This window comes from Gopherus flavomarginatus, chromosome 21 (assembly GCF_025201925.1).
Source record: "Gopherus flavomarginatus isolate rGopFla2 chromosome 21, rGopFla2.mat.asm, whole genome shotgun sequence".
NCBI classification, from domain to species: Eukaryota; Metazoa; Chordata; order Testudines; family Testudinidae; genus Gopherus; species Gopherus flavomarginatus.
This window is the reverse complement of record NC_066637.1, coordinates 6,412,511-6,433,135: the sequence shown is the minus strand read 5'-3', so window position 1 is coordinate 6,433,135 and position 20,625 is coordinate 6,412,511. Positions and strand designations below refer to the sequence as shown.

The window sequence follows — 20,625 nt, the reverse complement described above, 5'->3', positions numbered from 1 at the left end:
GTCACAGGGAAATTCAGGCAGGATATAGGGGAGAGTAGTGAAAGAAATGTGAAAATTTCAAAGTGAAAAAAGCCTGGAGAGTGGAGGACGTTTTTGCTTTTTGTTTCAAATATTCAAAATTGGTCTACCTTTTGGGAAAAAAAGATTGGAAATATCAATTTTTCATTTCAAAATTGGAGAGAAAAAAGAGCCTGTTATTCACTCAGAATTGTCCTGTTTTGAGGAATAACAACGTGATGTTTCAGAAATGTCATGAACATTAAATTTCTAGATCACAAATGGCCCAAAAATGAGGTGCAGATAAGTTTTTCCTTGAAATGTCACAGAAGAAAATGTAATCACCTTCACAAGGTTCCAGTGATTGCATCTGTATGTAAATAAAAGAGACCTTTTCTTTCCGGTCCCTGCTGTGGTTCTCTTCTCTGCAGCCTGGACATGGATTGATTTCAGTGGGACTGCTCTCAGTAAGTAAAGTAAAGAATGTGCAGGATAGTCTTTGCAGGATAGGGTCCTTACCATGAGCATAGAACTTCCACTGACTTCAAAAGAACAGAATATGCAGAAGAGATCTGTAATGCAGATAAAAGATCCATATAGTGAATGAGGGAGGATTCTCTTGCCCTTAAAGTATAAGGAAATATGGAGTTCAGTCACCTTTAAAGAACAGCATCCTGGAGCCTGCAACAAGACTCAGATATGTGACTAAAAGGACAATGCTAGGTAATAGGAGAGGTAATTGGAAACATGTGATAATGATGGTATATGGCTGGGAAAATGAGGAAAAGGAAAAGATGATTAGAGCTGAAGAGCTGAGGAGTTTATTAGTTAAGTCAAGTGAATGGTGCAGTGGAAAAACAAACATTGATGATGAGTCCTGGGAAAAGTGTGCTGAAGATATGGTGGAAGGAGAGATGGAACTGATAAAAGTTATGACTGTCTGGAATAAAATTTAGATCTGTCTGGACAGGGGCAACTCTAGACATTTCGCCGTCCCAAGCACGGCGGCATGTCACGGGAGGCGCTCTGTCGGTCGCCAGGAGGGCGGCAGACAGCTCCGGTGAACCTCTCGCAGGCATGCCTGCGGAGGGTCCACTGGTCCTGCGGTCCGCAGGTCCCGTGGCTTTGGTGGACCTCCCGCAGGCACGCCTCCTGGCGACCGGCAGAGCGCCCCCCACGGCATGCCACCCCGAGCACGCACTTGGCGTGCTGGGGCCTGGAGCCGCCCCTGTGTCTGGAGGAGACAACATTTTAAGACCTGCACAAAATTCCCTGAAGAGGCTGCTCAGGTGCCTGCCTGCTTCTCAAAAGCATGTATCTGAGGGCTAGTCTACATTAGAAATGCTCCAGCAGTTGCACCACTGCAGCACATCTGGTGAAGACGCTGTATGCCGACAGACGAGAACTCCAATAAAACCACCTCCATGAGAGGCGGCCAGTAATGATGTTGGCGAGAGAAGCTTTCCTGCCAACATAGCATTGTCCACACGAGCGCTGAGGTCAGTGTAACTTACATTGCTCAAGGGGGTGGCTTATTCACACCTGAAAGACATAACTTATACCAACTTATATCAACGTAAATGGATGCACTACAACAAATGAGATTCTTCCCAATACTTTAACATAACATGAGACTGATAGTTTGGACTCAGGCTTGATGGAAGTTTGGAAGTATGAGTGGATTTCAGAAACATTATGGCATCCATAGGGAGAATAGTTTGGAGGTGCCAAGATCTTAGGATCTACCCTTAGAATGGAAACATTTGGTAGAGTTATTCTGTAAGCCTCATGAACTGAAAGTGCTTTGTGGATCATGGATGGGTTGTGTCATTAACTGAGACATTTACCTACAGGGACACCAGGGTCATGAGATTGTTGCTCATGCAGGAAGTGCTGCATTCACTAAGTGTTGAGTAACCTCTCAAAAGTCAGTGGCTATGCTGAATATATCTAAGTGACGTAGGTATGAAATTAGGGCTTACTCCATGTGTCCTCACACTTCCCCTCCATCACTAAAAATAACAAGCTAGATGTTGCTCTCCAAGAATGAAAGAGTCAAACAGGATCTAGATTTCTATTAAAATGAGAGTGGGGCCTGAGGCTGGAAGTTCATGTCCAAACTTCCCCAAAAGTACAAGGAAGCTTGGATCTGGTGACCCTGTTTGGATCCATCTTACAAAGATGCATCTGAAGTTCAGATCCAGATCTGTATCCAGATCCAAACTTCTCCAATGCTTGTAGAGGGAAGAAGTTTAGGGTCCAAAGAGATTTAGAAACAGTGATCCAAGTCAGGACCATATCTAACAAACAGGGGGAAAGTCTTTTGCATATTCCACTTCTTCATCCATCCACATCTCAGTCCTACCCTTACTCACATGAGTAGTTCCACTGACTTCATAAGTGTTGGACCTGATGCTGGTCTGATTTGCACTGGAGTAAATCAGGAGTAACTGTTGAAGTCAGTGGAGTTATACTCCTATAAAACCAGATGAAAGTCAAACCCAGTTACTTAATTTGGTCTGCTCACATGAGTAAAGAGTACAAGATTGGACTCATGATAGTGATTTCAATAGAGGTACTTGATCCAGCAAAATGTAAAAGCTGTGGCAAGAGAGAACACATCCAAGTTTGTTACAGGTAGATTCCAATCTCTGATTTCATCATGTACAGGGAGACCTGTTCTGCTTAAGGTATTTTGCATTGTTGGACTGATGTGAAGTACCCAGCATTTAAAATATTCCCAGGAACATTATTGTATATGCAATAATGTGTTTCCTATTCAAGAAACAATTCCACAGATGTGAAATTTAACCTGTGAGCTTTAAGCTTCTGCTGAAGTGTCACGTGAATGAATGCCTGAGGGCAATGGGCTATACCTGGAGTTATTTAGGGCATTTAGCAGAAAGAGTTGGGGTGGGAGCAGAGCTCTGATAGTATGACTTTAAAGATAATATATTTTCTTCACATCCACTCCCCAAGCTCTCTTTCTCTCTAGGTTAGAAAAACAGCCCCACCTACATTAGTGGCATAGGGCGTGATCTTGCGAGGTGCAAAGTGCCTTCAGTCTTCATGGAAGCCAATGGGAGTAGAAGGTGTGCGATACCTTCAGGAGTGGAAGATGCTCAGCACCAGACAGGATCAGATGCATAACAAACCGAGCCCATAAATAAACCTGCCTTTTGTGATTACATAGGTCCTAACTCATCAGGACATGTTTCCTTCAAATTAATTATTGTTCATCTGAGTCAGATCTCTTTGAAACATCTGATGTGACAGATACATGTAGCAAGCCCATGAGTCAACAATACATTCAACTGATAAACAATGGTGCTTTTTATAGCATTTTATTTTTCTGAGGATCTCAAAGTACTTGATAAACATGAAGCTTCACAGTGTCTCCAGAGAGGAAAGTAAGGGTTATTCTACCCATTTGCAAAATGGGTAAAACTGAGGCACAAAAATAAAGTGACTTGTCCAAGGCCACAGAGCCAAGACTGGTCCACTGTCCTCCCTCTCAGAGCTTCTCATGGAGCACTTGTCTACATGCTATCCCCTAATATGGCTGCTTGCAAAGGAGCGCAGGGGTAGGAGCCGGGAATTCTGAGTTCTAGTCCTGACTCTGATAGGCTAGGTTACTAGGAGTGAGTTACTTCCCATCTTTGTGCTTCTGTAAAATAGGGGAAATGAGCCAAATCCTGGCAGGTGTTGAGCCTCTGAAATTCCAAAGTGAAAAGTATTAATAAATAAAATAAGAATAATAATGTTGGTGCAAACTAACAAAAGCATAATATATAGGGTCAGCTCCTCAATGGCTCCTGTAGAGCCATTGAAGTTAATAGAGCAGAGCTGATATACAGAAGCTAATCTGACTCTAAAAGTTTAAAATGTCCCTTTACCAGCAGAGAGATCAACCTTTACTCCAGTTGTTCTCAAACTTTTGTACTGGTAACCCCTTTCACATAGCAAGCCTCTGAGTGTGACCCCCCTTATAAATTCAAAACAGTTTTTTATATATTTAACACCATTATAAATACTGGCTGCAAAGCAGGGTGGAGGCTGACAGCTCGTGACCCCCCATGTCTATGTCAGAAACCCTGATGGTAAAGTAATTTTCGCATGTACCAATTTAAGGTCTTCACACCATACTCCTGCAGTGAAGAATCAAGGTACTTTCTTTTGCATTTGGTTTTCAGTTTCCAGCAATGGCCACTTATGTTGGGCTCTGTACAGTCCGAGTGCACCATAAATAAAAGTCTGGTAATATAATGCAAATGGCAGAGATGGGTATGGTGTGAACACAGCCTGGACAGCCCATCATCTTTGAGTTATAATTCTATCTTTGTCAGACAGGGTTTATCTACTTGGGGACACTCAGAAAAAATTAATCTGAATTAGTAAGTGTGTGAATTTAAAGTGGATTAATTAAACCCTTGTAAATTGTGTGGCTGTAATTCAGGTTATCTGTGAATTAAGTTAAACCGAATTAAGATTACTTTAATTCTGAATGAAAGTGTCCACACAGGGGTTTAATGCAGTTTAATTTATCCACTACTTCCCACTTTAGTTAATTCAGATTAATTTTGCTGAGTGTCCTCATATAGATAAACCCTCAGTCCCTCTGGCACTGTCTACACTTAAAATGTTACAATGGCACAGCTATATTCACTCTAGGGTAGGGAGAACCTTTTCTGTTGCTGTAGTTAAGCCATCTCTCTCAGGGTATGTCTACATCTACAATTTTGCAGCGCTGGCTGTTACAGCTGTATTAGTACAGCTGTATAGGGCCAGCGCTGCAGAGTGGCCACACTTACAGCAACCAGCGCTGCAAGTGGTGTTAGATGTGGCCACACTGCAGCACTGTTGGGCGGCTTCAAGGGGGGTTCGGGGAATGCGAGAGCAAACCGGGGAAGGAGACCAGCTTCCCCGCGGTTTGCTCTCGCGTTCCCCGAACCCCCCTGCAAACCGCAGGGAAGGAGACCTGCTTGCACGGGGGTTCGGGGAACGCAAGAGCAAACCGCAGGGAAGGAGAACTGCTTGCTCGGGGGTTCGGGGATCGCGAGAGCAAACCGCAGGGAAGGAGACCAGCTTCCCCGCGGTTTGCTCTCGCGTTCCCCGAACCCCCCTGCAAACCGCAGGGAAGGAGACCTGCTTGCTCGGGGGTTCGGGGAACGCGAGAGCAAACCGCAGGGAAGGAGACCTGCTTGCACGGGGGTTCGGGGAACGCGAGAGCAAACCGGGGAAGGAGACCAGCTTCCCCGCGGTTTGCTCTCGCATTCCCCGGACCCCCCTGCAAACCACAGGGAAAGAGACCTGCTTGAAGGAGAGGCTTCCTCAGGTATGCTGGGATACCTGCTTATTCCACGGAGGTCAAGAAAAGCGCTGGTAAGTGTCTACACTTGATTACCAGCGCTGGATCACCAGCGCTGGATCCTCTACACCCGAGACAAAACGGGAGTACGGCCAGCGCTGCAAACAGGGAGTTGCAGCGCTGGTGATGCCCTGCAGATGTGTACACCTCCTAAGTTGCAGCGCTGTAACCCCCTCACCAGCGCTGCAACTTTGTGATGTAGACAAGCCCTCAGAGATATTTGCTAGATTGACAGAAGAATTCTTCTTTTGACCTAGCGCTGTCTACTCTGGGGGCTAGGTTGGCATAGCTGCATCTTTCACACTCCTGAGAGACGTAGCTATGCCAATGTAAGTTTTTAACATAGACCAGCCCTCTGTGCCTTTGGCCAAATGGTTTATTCTCTCTATGCTCTACTTCCCCATCTGTAAAATGGAGTGAATACTATTTACTGCAGGAATCTGAGAATTAATTATAGTATTTATAAGTCAGTGTGTTGGTGATAAATAGTGGCAGTATTATTGCTTCCTGGACGTGGTGTTGCGTGACAGTAAGCAGAAAATGTTTTTAAGAAGTATCAGATCAAGTATATTCACACAGAGTGCAGTAGTAACAGGACTTTACTGAGTTTTGCATTATTTTGAGACCATATTAATGTTTGCAGAGGTTAGAAATAGGCCTACCTCATACACGTTGGTTTGGACACCCTGGTATTTGGACCTGATTCAAAATTTTGCAACCCCAGATCATTTCTAGGTTTTGCGTCTTTTAGGCCTGTTTCTGCTCCTGTGGAAGTCAATGGCAAAACAGATTTCAATGTGTGGCTGAGAACTGGGCTCTGCTGAAACTAAGTGGACCATAGAGTGCTTCTCGTGGGGCCCAATCTCCTTGGTAAATTCTGACAATTCAGTCTTTTGAGTGGTTATTCTATGGCTAGCTGCTGTCACAACTGTGGAACATTCATATAGGATTTAACAGATTACTAATCTTTCTATAGATTTTTTTTTAACCAGTCTACAGGCTTTGATAACTGGGATGTCTGGGGGAGATGGTGTAAATCTTATGCCGGGCCTGCCCTGCCCATATCCAAAGCAGGTCTCCTACGTGAACAATGTTGGTGAAGAAAGCCAGTAAGCCAGATCCATAACTTAGGGATAAGGATTAGTTCTAAGGGCAGTGTTCGTTGGGCATGGACACTATGGTTTAAAAGTCACGTAGAAAGGATTTCATTCTCTGTTAAACTCCATGAATTTTCAGAATAATTTTTATAGACCTTTGAGTAATTGAGTAATAGAATCCTACAGGTTTTACATAGGAATTTTCCATGAGGACCAGGACACACAACCTAGGGCATTGGAGGAGGAGTTAGAAACTTATCTTATCTGTTGTAATGTCCCACTATCTAACCTCTCATGCCAAAAGTTCACAATGACTTTGGTCCATCTCTTGTCTAGCATTTCCCATGTCTGTCAGCAGTCACATGTCCAAAAGTCCATGAATGTGACCATCAGGTACCTATGCACCCTCAGGCACTCAAGTAGTTATCTTTATATCACCACGTGGAGTTAGAATAACAATGGACAGTGCTCAGAAGGGATTTTTCAAAAGGCTGATCTTTCTGGGAGCACGTTGTGCAATTTCAGGGTGTAAAGCAAGCCATTTGGGTGATAAAGGCAGGAGTGGTAAATTCTTTTAAAAGCCTTCTGGTTTGAAAATCTACATATTTACTCTTTACCGTTAAGAGACATTACCTTACCTTGTTCACATCTTGTATTCTTTCCTCAGGGACATGCTAGAAGAATACAAGCCCCTACAGAGGAAATGGAGTATCATCACCTTAGATTAAATACAAATATCCTGTCTTATGCTGAGTGTACTGAGGAGGCTAAGGGGTCAGGAGTAGACTAGTGAAGAGATCTTCTGCCTCTGACACAAGCAGCAGGGCAGGATTTTTAGCAAGCACTCAGAAGAACACAAGACCCAAGGCCTAGCTTCCACACCAAGCATCCAAAGAGATTTGATGTACGCTACAGCCTGCAGCAAGAGCTAGTCAAAGGAGCATGTGCTGCTTTTCAAAAGGAAGGTAATCTGTGCCCAGTTGTTTGTCATCCCATCTCACTCAATGATGTTCTGATTTGTGCTGATCGAGTGGCTCAGGTCCCAGTTAGGATCCCTCAGACTCTATTCCACACCTCTTCCATGCCCCTTCTTCGTGTTAAGATGTGGTTCTGCTTAGCCCAGGTCTGCACTACACACTTACTTTGGTATAACTATATTGCTCGGGGCTGTTAAAAATCCACCCCCCTGAGTGACATAGTTATATTGACCTTAACCCCTGTGTAGAATGACAGGAGGAAAAAGCAGTACAACATTTTTTTTTTGTCACTAAACTCAGCAGATTTGTCTCTGAATCCAGACAGGGAGCAGATCTATTAAGTAGGAAGATGCATTTTTTACAAAACCGCTCTAGGACCACTCTTTAAAGTTGGCATGTTCAAATAAAGAAGTAAAGCTATTAATAGCCCAATAAAGACAATTGCTAAGGTAAATACCTCAGAAGATCAGCATATTACTAACTGCAGACATGCATTATGAAAAATCTTAACAGGGATGCTATCAACATAAAGCTAATAAAAAGATTCTTCACCTATGTTACTAAAAACACCAGACTTTTGTATTAACTTTGTAACAGTTTTAAGAATCTGATTTATTGTTCACTCTGTGTTGCTTGTTTAAGACCCAGCACTGCCAATAGGATGTTGCTTTAGGCACATGTGTAGTCCCGATAACAAAGCATGTGTGTCAAAGTTGGCAGGATTTGGGCCTTGATTTTTGCTCTTCAATAAGCCTAGACAAAGAAACTAAACTAGTCAAGCCCACTGTTGCTTCTCATTGTCATGTGCTAGCAAGAGAGACAAGGTGGGTGAGGTGTTTTTTATTGGATTAGCTTCTGTTGGTGAAAGAGAAAAGCTTTTGAGCTGCAAGGAGCATTCAGGTGTGGGAAAGGTGCTCCAAGTGTCACAGCTAAATGCAAGATGGAACAGATTGTTTAGCATAAGTAGTTAGCACATATTCTAAGGGGCCATTCAAGGAGAAGTAGCCTGTTAACACCTCAGCAGTCATAGAACAAAAAAGGGGGGGTTAGTGGGTTACAGATTGTTGTAATAAGCCATAAATCTAGTGTTTAGCAAAGTTATGGATTTAAGCGCCCAGGCTTGTCTTTTGAAGGTGTACATAGTTCCTTTGAGGATGAGGACTGAGAGGTCAGCTATGCAGTGATTGTTCTGTGAACAGTGTTCACCCACAAGTGATATGGTGTTTTTGTCTTTTTTCATTTTTCGTGTGAGTTCATTCCAGAGTGCAATGATTGTCTGGTCTTGTTTCACCCACATAGTTCTTGTTGGGGCATTTGATGCATTTGACGAGGTACACCACATATTCCAATAGGCATGTGTAGGACCCCTGCATCTTGAAGGGGTGTCGTGGGGGGTATTGATCATTGTAGCAGTGGAGATATTGGAGATTTTGCATCTGTTGTTATGGTAGGGTCTGGTGCTGTTTTGAGTTGGTGGGTCCTGGTCTGTGGGGGGAGCTTGCTGCTGCTGAGCTTGTCGAGGTTGGGGGGCTGTTTGAAGGTCAGAAGAGGGGGTTTCTTTCAGGATGTGGTCCTCATGATAGGCCTCTATACAGGTCAATTGCATCCTGAAAGAGTTAAATACTAAATAATGCTAAAATAGTGCTGCAGATATACCAGAGGGAATTGATTCTTTCCTCTTTTGAAACTTTCAAAAATCGTATCACATGTTTTCTGCACCTGTTGGACAGGCAACATTGCATGTAAACAAATTTCCTGTCAAATAGCAATAATAGAAGATCTCAGGGTGGTATTTTTCAGGAAAGGGTAACTATGTATGCATCTCTCAGATTTCATTTGAATAGATGGAACTCCAGATTAGATCCAGACCAAGAAACAACTTTGCAACCCAGCATATAGTTTATGGTAAATGCATTATTTTTGTATGCCAGCCAGTTACTGTTGGATTTCATTCTACACATGAGCCACTCCTGTTCTATTTTTGGCTGAGTGCTGCTTCACATGAGGTCTGGGAAGGTTGCACAAAACACCCCCCCCCCCAAAAAAAACCACTCACTGAGGCAGGAAATATTTCAGACAGTCTTCAGGGCCCAATCCTCCTCCTCCAGGAAACAAAACTGTGTTTAATTATTGACTTCCAGAGACATAGGATCCAATCTGGCCCTTGTTGCATTAAGTTGATATCTGAATAATTTTATTCTTTAAGTGCCATGCAGAAATTCAGTGGTATCTCTTTTGCTGAAAATACCATAAATTCACTGACTCTTAGTGGGTGTGCACCTGCACAAAGCAGCTGTACTCCGTGATTCTGATATCCTAAATGCCTCATCCTGCAGGCTTTGATGCACATTTAATCTTTAAGCACATGAGTTGTCTCATTGAAGTCAGTGGCTTACTTGGAGCCAGTGAGATTGCTCACACGTGCTTGTAGGATTGGGGCCTAAGAATGCAGCCTGATACTGCACACTTGGAACCTGGTTTTATACCCTTAATTCATTTTGTTCACATTTTGCAAATCATGATTTGGTTGCAGACAATGAGACAACACTGGTCGATTACCCCTGCTTTTTCAAATCAGCTTCATCTTCTGGTTCTCATGTGCTAGCATAAAGCTGCTGTGTTTGGGATTCCAATACCCTAGGGCTTATTGCCCTAATCCAAAACCCACTGATGTCAGCAAGTCTTTCTCATGGGTTCCAAAGAGCCTCACAAACTCCTTTGTTTCACTGTAAAAATATATGTATATAATATTTCCATGCCTGTGTTTTTAATCTCCCTCTTCTTTTCATCTTTTAAAAATATAAGCTAAACCTTGGACCTTAATTGCTAACCCCTCAACGTTCACTTATTCAGGCATTAAATCTAACCTAAACCCTGATTGGAACCACATAATGATTTGCATCTGGTCATTAGTATTTCAGTACTGCAATTTACAGTCTATTGGCTGATGCTGCAAATGTGGCTCAAAGCTCTTTAATTTAGACTGAGCAGGGGTGGATTGGGCGTCCAAGTGCCTGGGTTCTATTCTTGGTTTGTCTCTGGTTTAGTGTATCTTGGATAAGTCACTTAAAAGGAGCTGATTAGGTGAGGTGCTGAGCACCACAGGTATTATTGACTATTGTTAGAATTGGAGGTGCTCAGAAGCTGTAAAAATCAGCTCCCCAATTTCCCTGTCTCAAAGGTATGTTGTGGAGATTAATTAATTCATGTCTGTCAAGCACTTTCCTTGGAGGACAGGTTCTGGGGACTTACACAGTATTACTATTCCTTCTCAGACAATAGATATTGTTGCATAAGCCATCTGGCTGGTGCTGGCACTAATTATAATAACAAAACAAATGTTTTGGATTATTGAAGTGTTAAACCTCAGGCTCTGGGAAAAGCAAGAATGATCTCTTTTTAAAACCCAGGGACTAAATTCATCCCTGGGGGAATGCCACCAAAATCAAATTGCCAAACTCCCATTGCCTTCACTGGGGCCAGAATTTCGCCCTAGGATTTTCTGTTGCACAGCACTGTCTCTCAGTGGCATATGGTCAATGTCTGGTGACTTTTGAAACTCTAGATTATTGATCTAAGTACTGTAAACTCCATTTGTCCATCAGGAAAAGCCTTCCTGCAATGGACTGCATTAGAAATCCCTTGTGAAAGTTCTGACACCATCTATTCCAGGGGTCGGCAACCTTTCAGCAGTGGTGTGCCAAGTCTTCATTTATTCACTCTAATTTAAGGTTTCGCGTGCCAGTAGTACATTTTAATGTTTTTAGAAGGTCTCTTTCTATGAGTCTATAATATATAACTAAACTAAACTACACCTCTACCCCAATAAAATGCTGTCCTCGGGAGCCAAAAAATCTTACCATGTTATAGGTGAAACTGCGTTATATCGAATTTACTTTGATCTGCCAGAACATGCAGCCACGCCCCCCCAGAGCTCTGCTTTGCCGCATTATATCCAAATTCGTATTATATCAGGTCACATTATATAGGGGTAGAGGTGTATTGCTGTATGTAAAGTAAATAAAGTTTAAAATGTTTAAGAAGCTTCATTTAAAATTAAATTAAAATTCAGAGCCTCCCCCCCCCGGGTCCGGTGGCGAGGACCCGGGCAGTGTGAGTGCCATTGAAAATCAGCTCACATGCCGCCTTTGGCACGTGTGCCATAGGTTACCTATCCTTATCTATTCAGTGGGATGCTTTCTATGTCCCTGAAATTAACCTCCTCTCTATATCCTGAGAAATCATCCCTGCCTGGGATCAAAAGCATACTTGTCAAGAGCAAACATTTAGCCTTTGGAATGTACCAGATTGCACAAAGAAGCAAATAGTTAAAAAAAATCCCAGGAGCGTAAAACCCCCTTAGAAGGTCTTTGCTTCCCCCACAGTTATACCAGCAGAACACTGTGCTGTTCTGTTAACATACAGTGAGCAGATCCTCAGCTGCCGTAGATTGGCATAGCTGTGCTGAAATCAAGGAGCTCTGCCAGTTTACACCAGCTGTGAATCTGGCTCAACATATCTGTCAGGAACAAGGTTCCATCAAAGTCCATCTCAGCATCAGTTTACCCAATATTGCTGCCTCCCTCCTCAGTAATACAGTAAACCTGTTTTAGGCTTCCCAGTCCCTCCCTCTCCTCCATGCAACCCCTGGTACTGAGGGAGTTATGTGCCATGTGCTACACAAATTATACCAAAAGATAGCCTTTGCCCCAGAAAGCTCTACATGACAAGCAGGACATGACAGGAGGACAGAATCGACTAACAGGGTAGGAGGATGAGGTCACGGAACTGAACACAAAAGCAGAAGTCAGAGATCATCAATTGCTAGAAGATCCTCAGAATTTCTTCACAGTCCAAAGTCATGCTGAGTCTGTCAGGCCCTTTCCATCAGTCTCTTCCCACTCCTCCCTCATAATTCCTATGCTGCCTCCTTAAGTTGATGTTCTACTGAAATCAGGTATGTCTGGTAATACAAGAGGGACATTCCTGTGGTATATACATGTCCCTCATACATTTGGCAGTAATCAACTTATTAAAGTAGGTCAACATAAATGGAACAACATAAATGCTCAGCCCTCTGCAGTAGCTGGAAAGGCTAAGGATGAACAATTCCTTTGCTTGTGGCTTTAAATTGTCCAAAGTGTGATAGACCCTGGAGGCAGCTGTTTACAGCTGTGTTGTCAAGTGGGACTAAGGTTGGGAGGGTAATCAAGAGAGTGAGGAACGTTTCAGGTGGCTCATTTCTTCGAGTTCATTTCATAACAAAGAGGCTTTTGTATTGCAAGGGGAAGAAGCTGGGTGACTGTCTGACTATAAATATGCCTTAAATGTTTTGTTTGCAGAGGTATTTTAACTGGGTTGGTCACAGGATATGAGAGAGTCAAGATGGGTGAGGTAATATCTTTTATTGGACCAACTTCTGTTGGTGAAAGAAACAAGCTTTCAAGCTACACAGAGCTTAGACCTGAAAAAGAGCTCTATGTAGCTCAAAACCGTGTCTCTTTCACCAACAGAAGTCCAATAAAAGATATTACTTCACCCACCTTTTCTCTCTTGGTTAGTGTAAGGAGAAAAGGGTGAAACTGCACGAATGTGCTCACATGGCCGTTGAAAGGGAAAACACAAAGTTCCTTGTGCTACTAGTGTTCTCTGGTGTGTGTTATGGTGTGAATGGCAGTGACAAATTATTCCAGAATAATATGCTGTGAATGGCAGTGACAGGTTATTCCAGAATAATATGCAGACCAGGAGTGTATATGTCTCTAAAAATGACTTGGAGGGAATGTAATGCTTGTGAAAAGTGCTGGATGCTGATGTGTTCTGTTTAATCACAGAACAAATAGCGATAGGACAAGATTCCTTCACGCTACCCAGCCAACACACCACACCCTTCTCCCAAAGCAATCACCTTACTGTGCAAGAGAGGAGTCCAATGTCTGGGGCCTATTCAATTACTGGCTTCTCTGCTGAGGCTTTCAGAGTAGCAGCTGTGCTAGTCTGTATCCGCAAAAAGAACAGGAGTACTTGTGGCACCCTAGAGGCTAACAAATTTGAGCATAAGCTTTCGTGATCAGTCATCAATGTAGCGCAAGTAGAGTAGGAGTGTTAGGAAGCATAGTTCTAAGTCAACCATAAAAATATTGGCAGACTGTGGGGCCATGCAGGTACTCATAGCAGTGCCGCTGATTTGCAGGTGCACATTTCCCCCCCTCCTGCAGTTCCTCACATCTCCTTGTCAATTGCTGGAAATGGGCCATTTTCATTACCATTACAAACAGTTCTTTTTCTCTCCTGGTGATAATAGCTCACCTTAACTGATCACTATCCTTATAGTGTGTATGGTAACACCCATTGTTTCATGTTCTCTCTGTGTATATATATATCTTCCTACTGTATTTTCCACTACATGCATCCGATGAAGTGGGCTGTAGCTCACGAAAGCTCATGCTGAAATAAATTTGTTAGTCTCTAAGGTGCCACAAGTACTCCTGTTCTTTCTGCTGAGGCTGGCAGTGTGATGTGAACAATGGAAAATGGACTGAGATTCACAAAATGTATCAGCATGCTGACCAGCTATCGGATGGTAGACAGAAATCTTCTTCAATACACTGACTAATGCTAAACCATTTCTCTTCCAAGGGGATAATGTATCACTGTGAAAGATTAGCAGCAAATAACAAGAAGATGTATGTTGCTAAACACAATTCAGTGAGTCTCAGCAAAGCCATGAAGCTATTACAAGGATGAATTTACTGAGAGGATGTATCCCCCTCTATACTTCCAGCAGGTTCAGGGTATACTGTAGCTGCACATTTAGTAAAGTTCTCTGTTTCTGTGTCTCTGGCATCCCAAGCTGTATACCCCAATGGGTCACAAGTGGAAGGGGCATGAAGCAAGGAGGAAATTCTCCATTACTTGGCATTTTTAAATTACCACTGGATGTCTTTAGGCTGGATGTAGGAATTGTTGGGCTGGATGTAGGAATTGCTGGGTGACAGTCTCTGGTCTGTGCTATGCATGTAGGAGGTCAGCCTGGATGATTAGAATAGTCCTCTCTGACCTTTTTTATGGGCCAGCTTCTCATTAACAATCTGGCCTTTTTAAGCCACTCAGGTGGCACAAAGGGGCCAGAATCTGGCCATAAACCACATGTGGAAAGTTCTCCTTCTAGAGGGGAAAGTGTCTCTGGAAAAATTGGTGGACTGGTTACTTTGCCAGCCACTCCCATGCCTCCTGGCTTAGGCAGCATGTTAAGGGAGGTGTGCCAGGGGCAAGCGCGTGGTACAGTATAGTATAGTATAGTGTAGCAGAGCTCTGCCAGTGCTCCACTGGTGTAAGTTAGAGTAGCCTAAAAGGTGCTCTAACTTATGCCAGAACCAGACTGACACAGAATCAGAGTTTCATAATGGACACAGAGCTCAGACACTGTGGAAAACTGAGCCCTATTAATCTCAGAAAACATGCCATACAGACCAGAGTCCGATACCAGTGTAGATATGGAGTAACTCCACTGACTTAAACAGAGTTAATATGACACAATTTAGATCAGACTCAGGCCCCACATATCTTTTATTGATAGGTCCCGTGCATGTACTGATTCATGATGGTCATGAATTGACAAGAGACCATGGAATACAAACCCTTCATGAACCACATTCCAAGGTGCTGGGCAGAGAAAACCCACACAATCCAGCTGAAATGAACATATGAACTAGAAATAACACAGAGGAGGGAACTAAATTTTCAAACTAGCAGATTGAAGATCACTAGTACAAATATCACAGCAAATCCTGAAGTCCTTGGTTACACAGCTGAATTACTTTACTCCTGTAAGTAAGCCTATTACTGACACTAATGTTTGCAGGATCAGGCCTTACTCATTTTTTCTTGTTCATCCTTGGGCAACACTCACTTTATACTGGAAAGTATAAGGCTGAGGGTACTGATCCAAAGCCTGTTCGAACTCACTGGAAAAGTTTCCCCGGATTTCCAGTGGGCTTCAGATAAGGCCCTAGATGTGTCTGTGAGTTAGAATAGCACCTGCAGTCTCAACAGCTACAGTTGATTAAAAGTACATAATGCTGTTTAAGAACCTAGAAGGGCTGTATGATGGGTCCAGTGGCTGGTGCAAGGGCGTGGGAGCCAGGACTCCTGTTTTCTAACCCTGGCTTCATCACTGAGTTGCTGTGTGACCTTAAGCAAGTTGTTTTATCTTTCTGTACCCCAGGTATCCCATCTCTAAGGAAAAAAACCAGGGATAATGATCTAAGGGCTTGTCTACACATGAAAGTTGTTCTGCATTAAGGCAGGATGTGAATTCAAAGTGGAGTAGCTATGCCAGGGGTCAGCAACCTTTCAGAAATGCTGTGCTGAGTCTTCATTTATTCACTCTAATTTAAGGTTTTGCGTGCCAGTCATACATTTGAATGTTTTTGAAGGTCTCTTTCTATAAGTCTATAATATATAACTAAACTGTTGTTGTATGTAAAGTAAATAAGGTTTTAAAAATGTTTAAGAAGCTTCATTTAAAATTAAAATAAAATGCAAAGCCCCCTGGACCAGTGGCCAGGACCCAGGCAGTGTGAGTGCAACTGAAAATCAGCTCATGTGCTGCCTTTGGCACGCGGGCCATAGGTTGCCTACCCCTGAGCTATGCCTTGACTTTTATAAAGCGCTTTGCTATTTGTGGATGGCAATTGGTATAATACATGCTAAGTATTGCTAGGGTGACCCGATAGCAAGTGTGAAAAATCAGGACAGGGGGAGAGGGGTGTAGGCAGCTACATAAGAAAAAGCCCTGAATATCAGGACTGTCACTATAGAATCAGGACATCTGGTCACCCTAATTATTGCTATGATTATCATCCAACATCTGGCAAGGATGGAGTTAAAAGCCCATGCCCAGCATAAGAGCTGTAGCAGGTGTTGGCCCTCTTTGCTGATGAATGGTCACATGGCTGGGTTCAGCTAAAACTGCTAGCCTCACAGGGTAGAGCCCATGGGCCTCTGGGAAGATCTAAACAATTGGTAGTGTACTAGGAGCTGCCTGAGCTATTAAACTTCTCCAGTAGTTGGATTTGGGGTGGAATTGTTTTCCCACTGCAAAGGACAATACTAAGGTGCATCTACCAATAAGAGTATAAATCACAGAAGTTTGACTGTTTTTATAACCACTAGGACACCTGACTGTGAAATGTATATTCTGAGCTAAAATAAGACCCGATACTGCAGTCTCTTACATGTGAGTGGATCCCCCACCTCCATGATGATCCTGTGGAAATCAGTGGGACTGTGCACAAGTGTTGTGTTAGGGGAGAGAGGAGTAGTGCCAGGGGCAGGAGCATGGTGGAGCTGAGCTCTGGTAATTCTTCACTCCTCTCTAGAACTACCTTGGCTCTGGACTTTGTAGGATTGAGGCTCAAATATTTTTCTTATCTGGCATGTGCACTGTGGGGTTTCACTTTTGCCATTGGCTGGTCATGACTACTAGATTTAGTTCCCAGTCCTGAAAAGATTTCACTGGGTTCTACCTGGATGGTTCCTTCTGTAAGATCAGGCCTTTATTTATTGCAGGGGAATGTGGGGCTGTAGCATTGACTCTGATGGGATATAATTTGCTTTCATTTATTTATTTTTAGAAAAAACAATGATGCATTTCTTTATTGGGGAAAGAAAATGCACATGAAGGATGACGTGCACTTTCTCAGGAGGGTGATGTCGCTTGTGCAAACAGGTAAGTGGCGGCGTTGATGGGGGAAACCCTGGTCAGTTAACTCCAGCACTTGTGCTGGAGTTCTATGTGCACTTCCCTGTTGTTCTTCCTCTGTTAACTATTTATTAAATCTATGCACTGAGCATCATTCAGTAAGGAACTGGGGCCAGTTCCAAGACTAGGGTGTATGGTATTTGTGCAGTTTTCATGTGCCCATCTCTTGTGTGCATGAAAGGCATTTGCATAGTTGTCTAATGTTCTTTAGGGTTATTTGAGAAATCCTTTTGTCTTGTTTCCCTTCAGTCATCAATCATCCTCTCCCCTCTACTTCCAACATGTAGCAGAGGGGCACACCAGGAATGAAAATAGAATGGGCGGGACCAAGAAAAATATTTGCTTTAGAGAAATGCGTCACTTAAATTCACAAGACAAAAGGAATTTGCATGGAGCCAGGGTGAAAAGCTGGGCTTGTCAATAACATACTATTGCTTGCTTCTCTGAGCAGTTACAGATGTCTGAGAGATGGTGTCACTTAAACAATAAAGCAGTGGCATTGTGGCTTGGGGGGGATGTAGAAGGTGTGATGGAAAACGAAGGTGCGATGGAAAATAACTAACAAAATTCTTATCTGCTTGGGATCCCCCAAACCTGTTCTGCTACTTAAGATTCTTGACATTGTGCCTAATCCTCAACATGCCATTTCAAAAGGTAAACCTTGAAACAGGCCAAGCAAAGCAGCTCTTTCATCTCTGAAGTGTTCGCTGCCAGGCAAATTTGACTCCCTTAGCTGCTGTGTTGCTAGCATTCCCATGCTATTGAGATCTTCTCAGATGGAAGCATTGAAAAAATAGAAGGAACAGATACACCAGTGCAAGTCAGGAGTAATTCCACTGTATGAATGGAGTTGCACCAGTGTAAAACAGCTGCAAAATGAGAATTAAGCCAAATCGCTTTTTGGAGGGGACTGAATTGGTGGGTCTGATTCTCCATTACCCTGCCCTTTGTTCGCTTATGTACAGCAGTGCAAAATGGTACCATTCTGATGTAGTGGTGTTTTACACCTATTGTGCACTGGAATAAATCTCTTTATAAGGTGGGGGTCAATAGAAAATCAAGCCATGGAACTTCCTGGTTCCACTAAATGGTGGTTTCTCAGGCAACTTTTAGACTAACCCTAAAAATGTGTATTTACAAAAAGTACAGCAGGAGGATTCGTTGTTTGCTTCTCGTAGATGTCCTGTAGTTCCTCTATAAACAAAGCCTGTTATCTGACTAATTTTGCCATGCAATAGAAGTAGGAAATTGGATGAGATTGTTAAAGCCAGTTTCATGCTCCAGAGTGCTGAGATGTTGGTTGGTTGACCTTTGAACCATTGCTGTTTAGGATGAATGCAAAGCCTATTATTTATTATTAACCCTTTTATTGCACTAGGACTGGCGTCCATCCAGGACAGAGCTTCGTAGTGCCAGGCACTGTGCAAACATATTTGTTACAGTCTAGCAAATGGTCCTTAAAACTTACAGTCCATACACAACATTATTCGTTTATATTACCATAGCATGTAGGATCCCTAAACATGGATCAGAACCCCATTGTACTAGGTGCTGTACAAACACAGGATAAAAAGACAGTCCCGGCCCCAGAGAGTTTACAATTGAAGTATAAGCCAGCAGATGGATACCTGTGAGGAAACAATGAGACAGTATTGGTCAGCATGATAGGCAGCTCTCCAAGCATACCAGCAGCCTAATCATTGCTAAGTTTCTATAGGCATCACAGGAAAGGAGAGTTTTAAGGAGGAGGATGAGTTAGCTTTGCAGAATGTACTTGACAGCGCTTTAGCATGATCACTGATAATGAAAACACTGCCGCCTTTACTCATTTAAAAAAATACTGATAGTGTGCTGTACACTTATGACATGGTTTTTGGCCACTGGATGTACTTTTGCTTTGTGACTAAGAAGAAGGAGATCAGTATACCTGTGGTAAGTCTGTAACCTCCTCCACCGAACCAACTGATTTTTGTTCTTAATTTTCATGCATAAACCCCACTTCATTATAACTAGTCCCAATAGGCAGAGTGCTGAGGTGACTGATGCAGTGTTTGGGAGAGCGAAGATGGTGGCTGACCTCTGGTTTTGTATCTTAGAACATCCATGTCCTGTTGCTTAATTATGGTATTGCTCTCTGTGTGGTAGACAGAATTTTTTACATGTAAAAAATTCTTTCTTCTGTTGGAAATGAGGGGGGAGTTTGGCATGGGATTCACCCATCCTTTCCCTACGACCAAGACCCCGCTTTGCTGGTGACTTTCTTTCAAGACGTGCAGGACGGGATTCCCTTAAAAGCCCTTCCATGTGGTTCCTATGACTTCAAGGGCCGAGAGTCAGATTTTTTTTTCCAAAGGTGCTAAGCACCTAAAATTTCATTTGAGCTATAGATGCTCAGCACTTTTGAAAATCAAACCAGTTTACCCACAACTATGGGGCTGCACCTAAACCCCAGACCCAAACATCCCCTGACCTTTGGGGAAGCTTAAACCTGGTCCAGAACTTTATGCCATTGGCCTGTCTCCACTTTTATTTGTTTTCATTTAATTTTTCCTTCCTTCAGGTTCCCCAATCACCCATTGCCTCTGCACACTAGCATTGCAGGTTGCATGTGATTGCTGCTCAGAAGCACTGTCTTAAAATAATCCTTTTGACAACCCCTAATTACTTCCAAGAAAAATTGCATCCAAAATGTACCCGCTGTCTCTCTCCAAGTTTAAATTGGTGCTCTGAGCTATCCCTTCAACTCCTGCCAGTGATTGGTGCATGGGTCATTGCACAAAAACAGAACTGTTGTTATACTGGGACACACTTGAAGCACTTTCCTTTACACCTAACAATGTTGAAAGGGATTGTTTAAAGTGAGTGAATTTAAACTGTGTCCAGCCAACTGGACAAGCATGTGACAAAATTCTAATAAATAAAAGTTTACTGATGTGTGCAGTATAATTTATTTTCCACAGTTCAGCCACTTCTTGTGGTGATTTTTTTTTAGTCGTCTTGTAGCCTTAACTGTTGAGCTTATCATTCATTCTGAGTCTATAATAAACCTCCTATAATGGCTGTGTGTGGCAGTGGTCCAGATCCACCCCCAGTGTAAATTGACACTAGCACCATTGACTCTTTGTGAGCTATGACAGTTCAAACAAGTTGAGGGTTTGGTCCAATATGTTTATTACCTGCAGATAAGTGACCATTGTTGTGGATCTGTGGTTCAGTTCTTAATGGCACTTCATCGTGGCTACCTAATATCGAAAATAGACTTTTTTTTCCCCCAGAATGGCTGAGCAGAGCCTGGATGTTTCAGAGGATTGGTAATAGGTTAAAAACTTCTGCTGTAGGTATCACTGTCTTGAATCCAGTGATGGTCAGATGTGTTTGTTATGGAATCAAAGCAATACTGTACGTAGTCCTTGGCCCTAT

The 20,625-nt window shown here is 42.9% G+C and overlaps 1 protein-coding gene across 3 annotated transcripts in view; it reads left to right on the top strand.

Moving 5' to 3' along the window:
* Positions 1-20,625, top strand: part of CALML6 (calmodulin like 6) — a 208,329-nt gene that overhangs the window by 78,895 nt on the left and 108,809 nt on the right. For 2 of the 3 annotated variants that reach the window (XM_050931667.1, XM_050931669.1), the window contains exon 6: positions 17,078-17,172. In XM_050931667.1, coding sequence (XP_050787624.1) covers positions 17,078-17,124 — 47 coding nt within the window. In that variant the 3' untranslated portion in view covers positions 17,125-17,172. Of the gene's footprint in view, positions 1-428; positions 465-2,992; positions 3,030-17,077; positions 17,173-20,625 lie in introns of those variants that run through there. The other variant, XM_050931672.1, reaches the window with a different exon arrangement.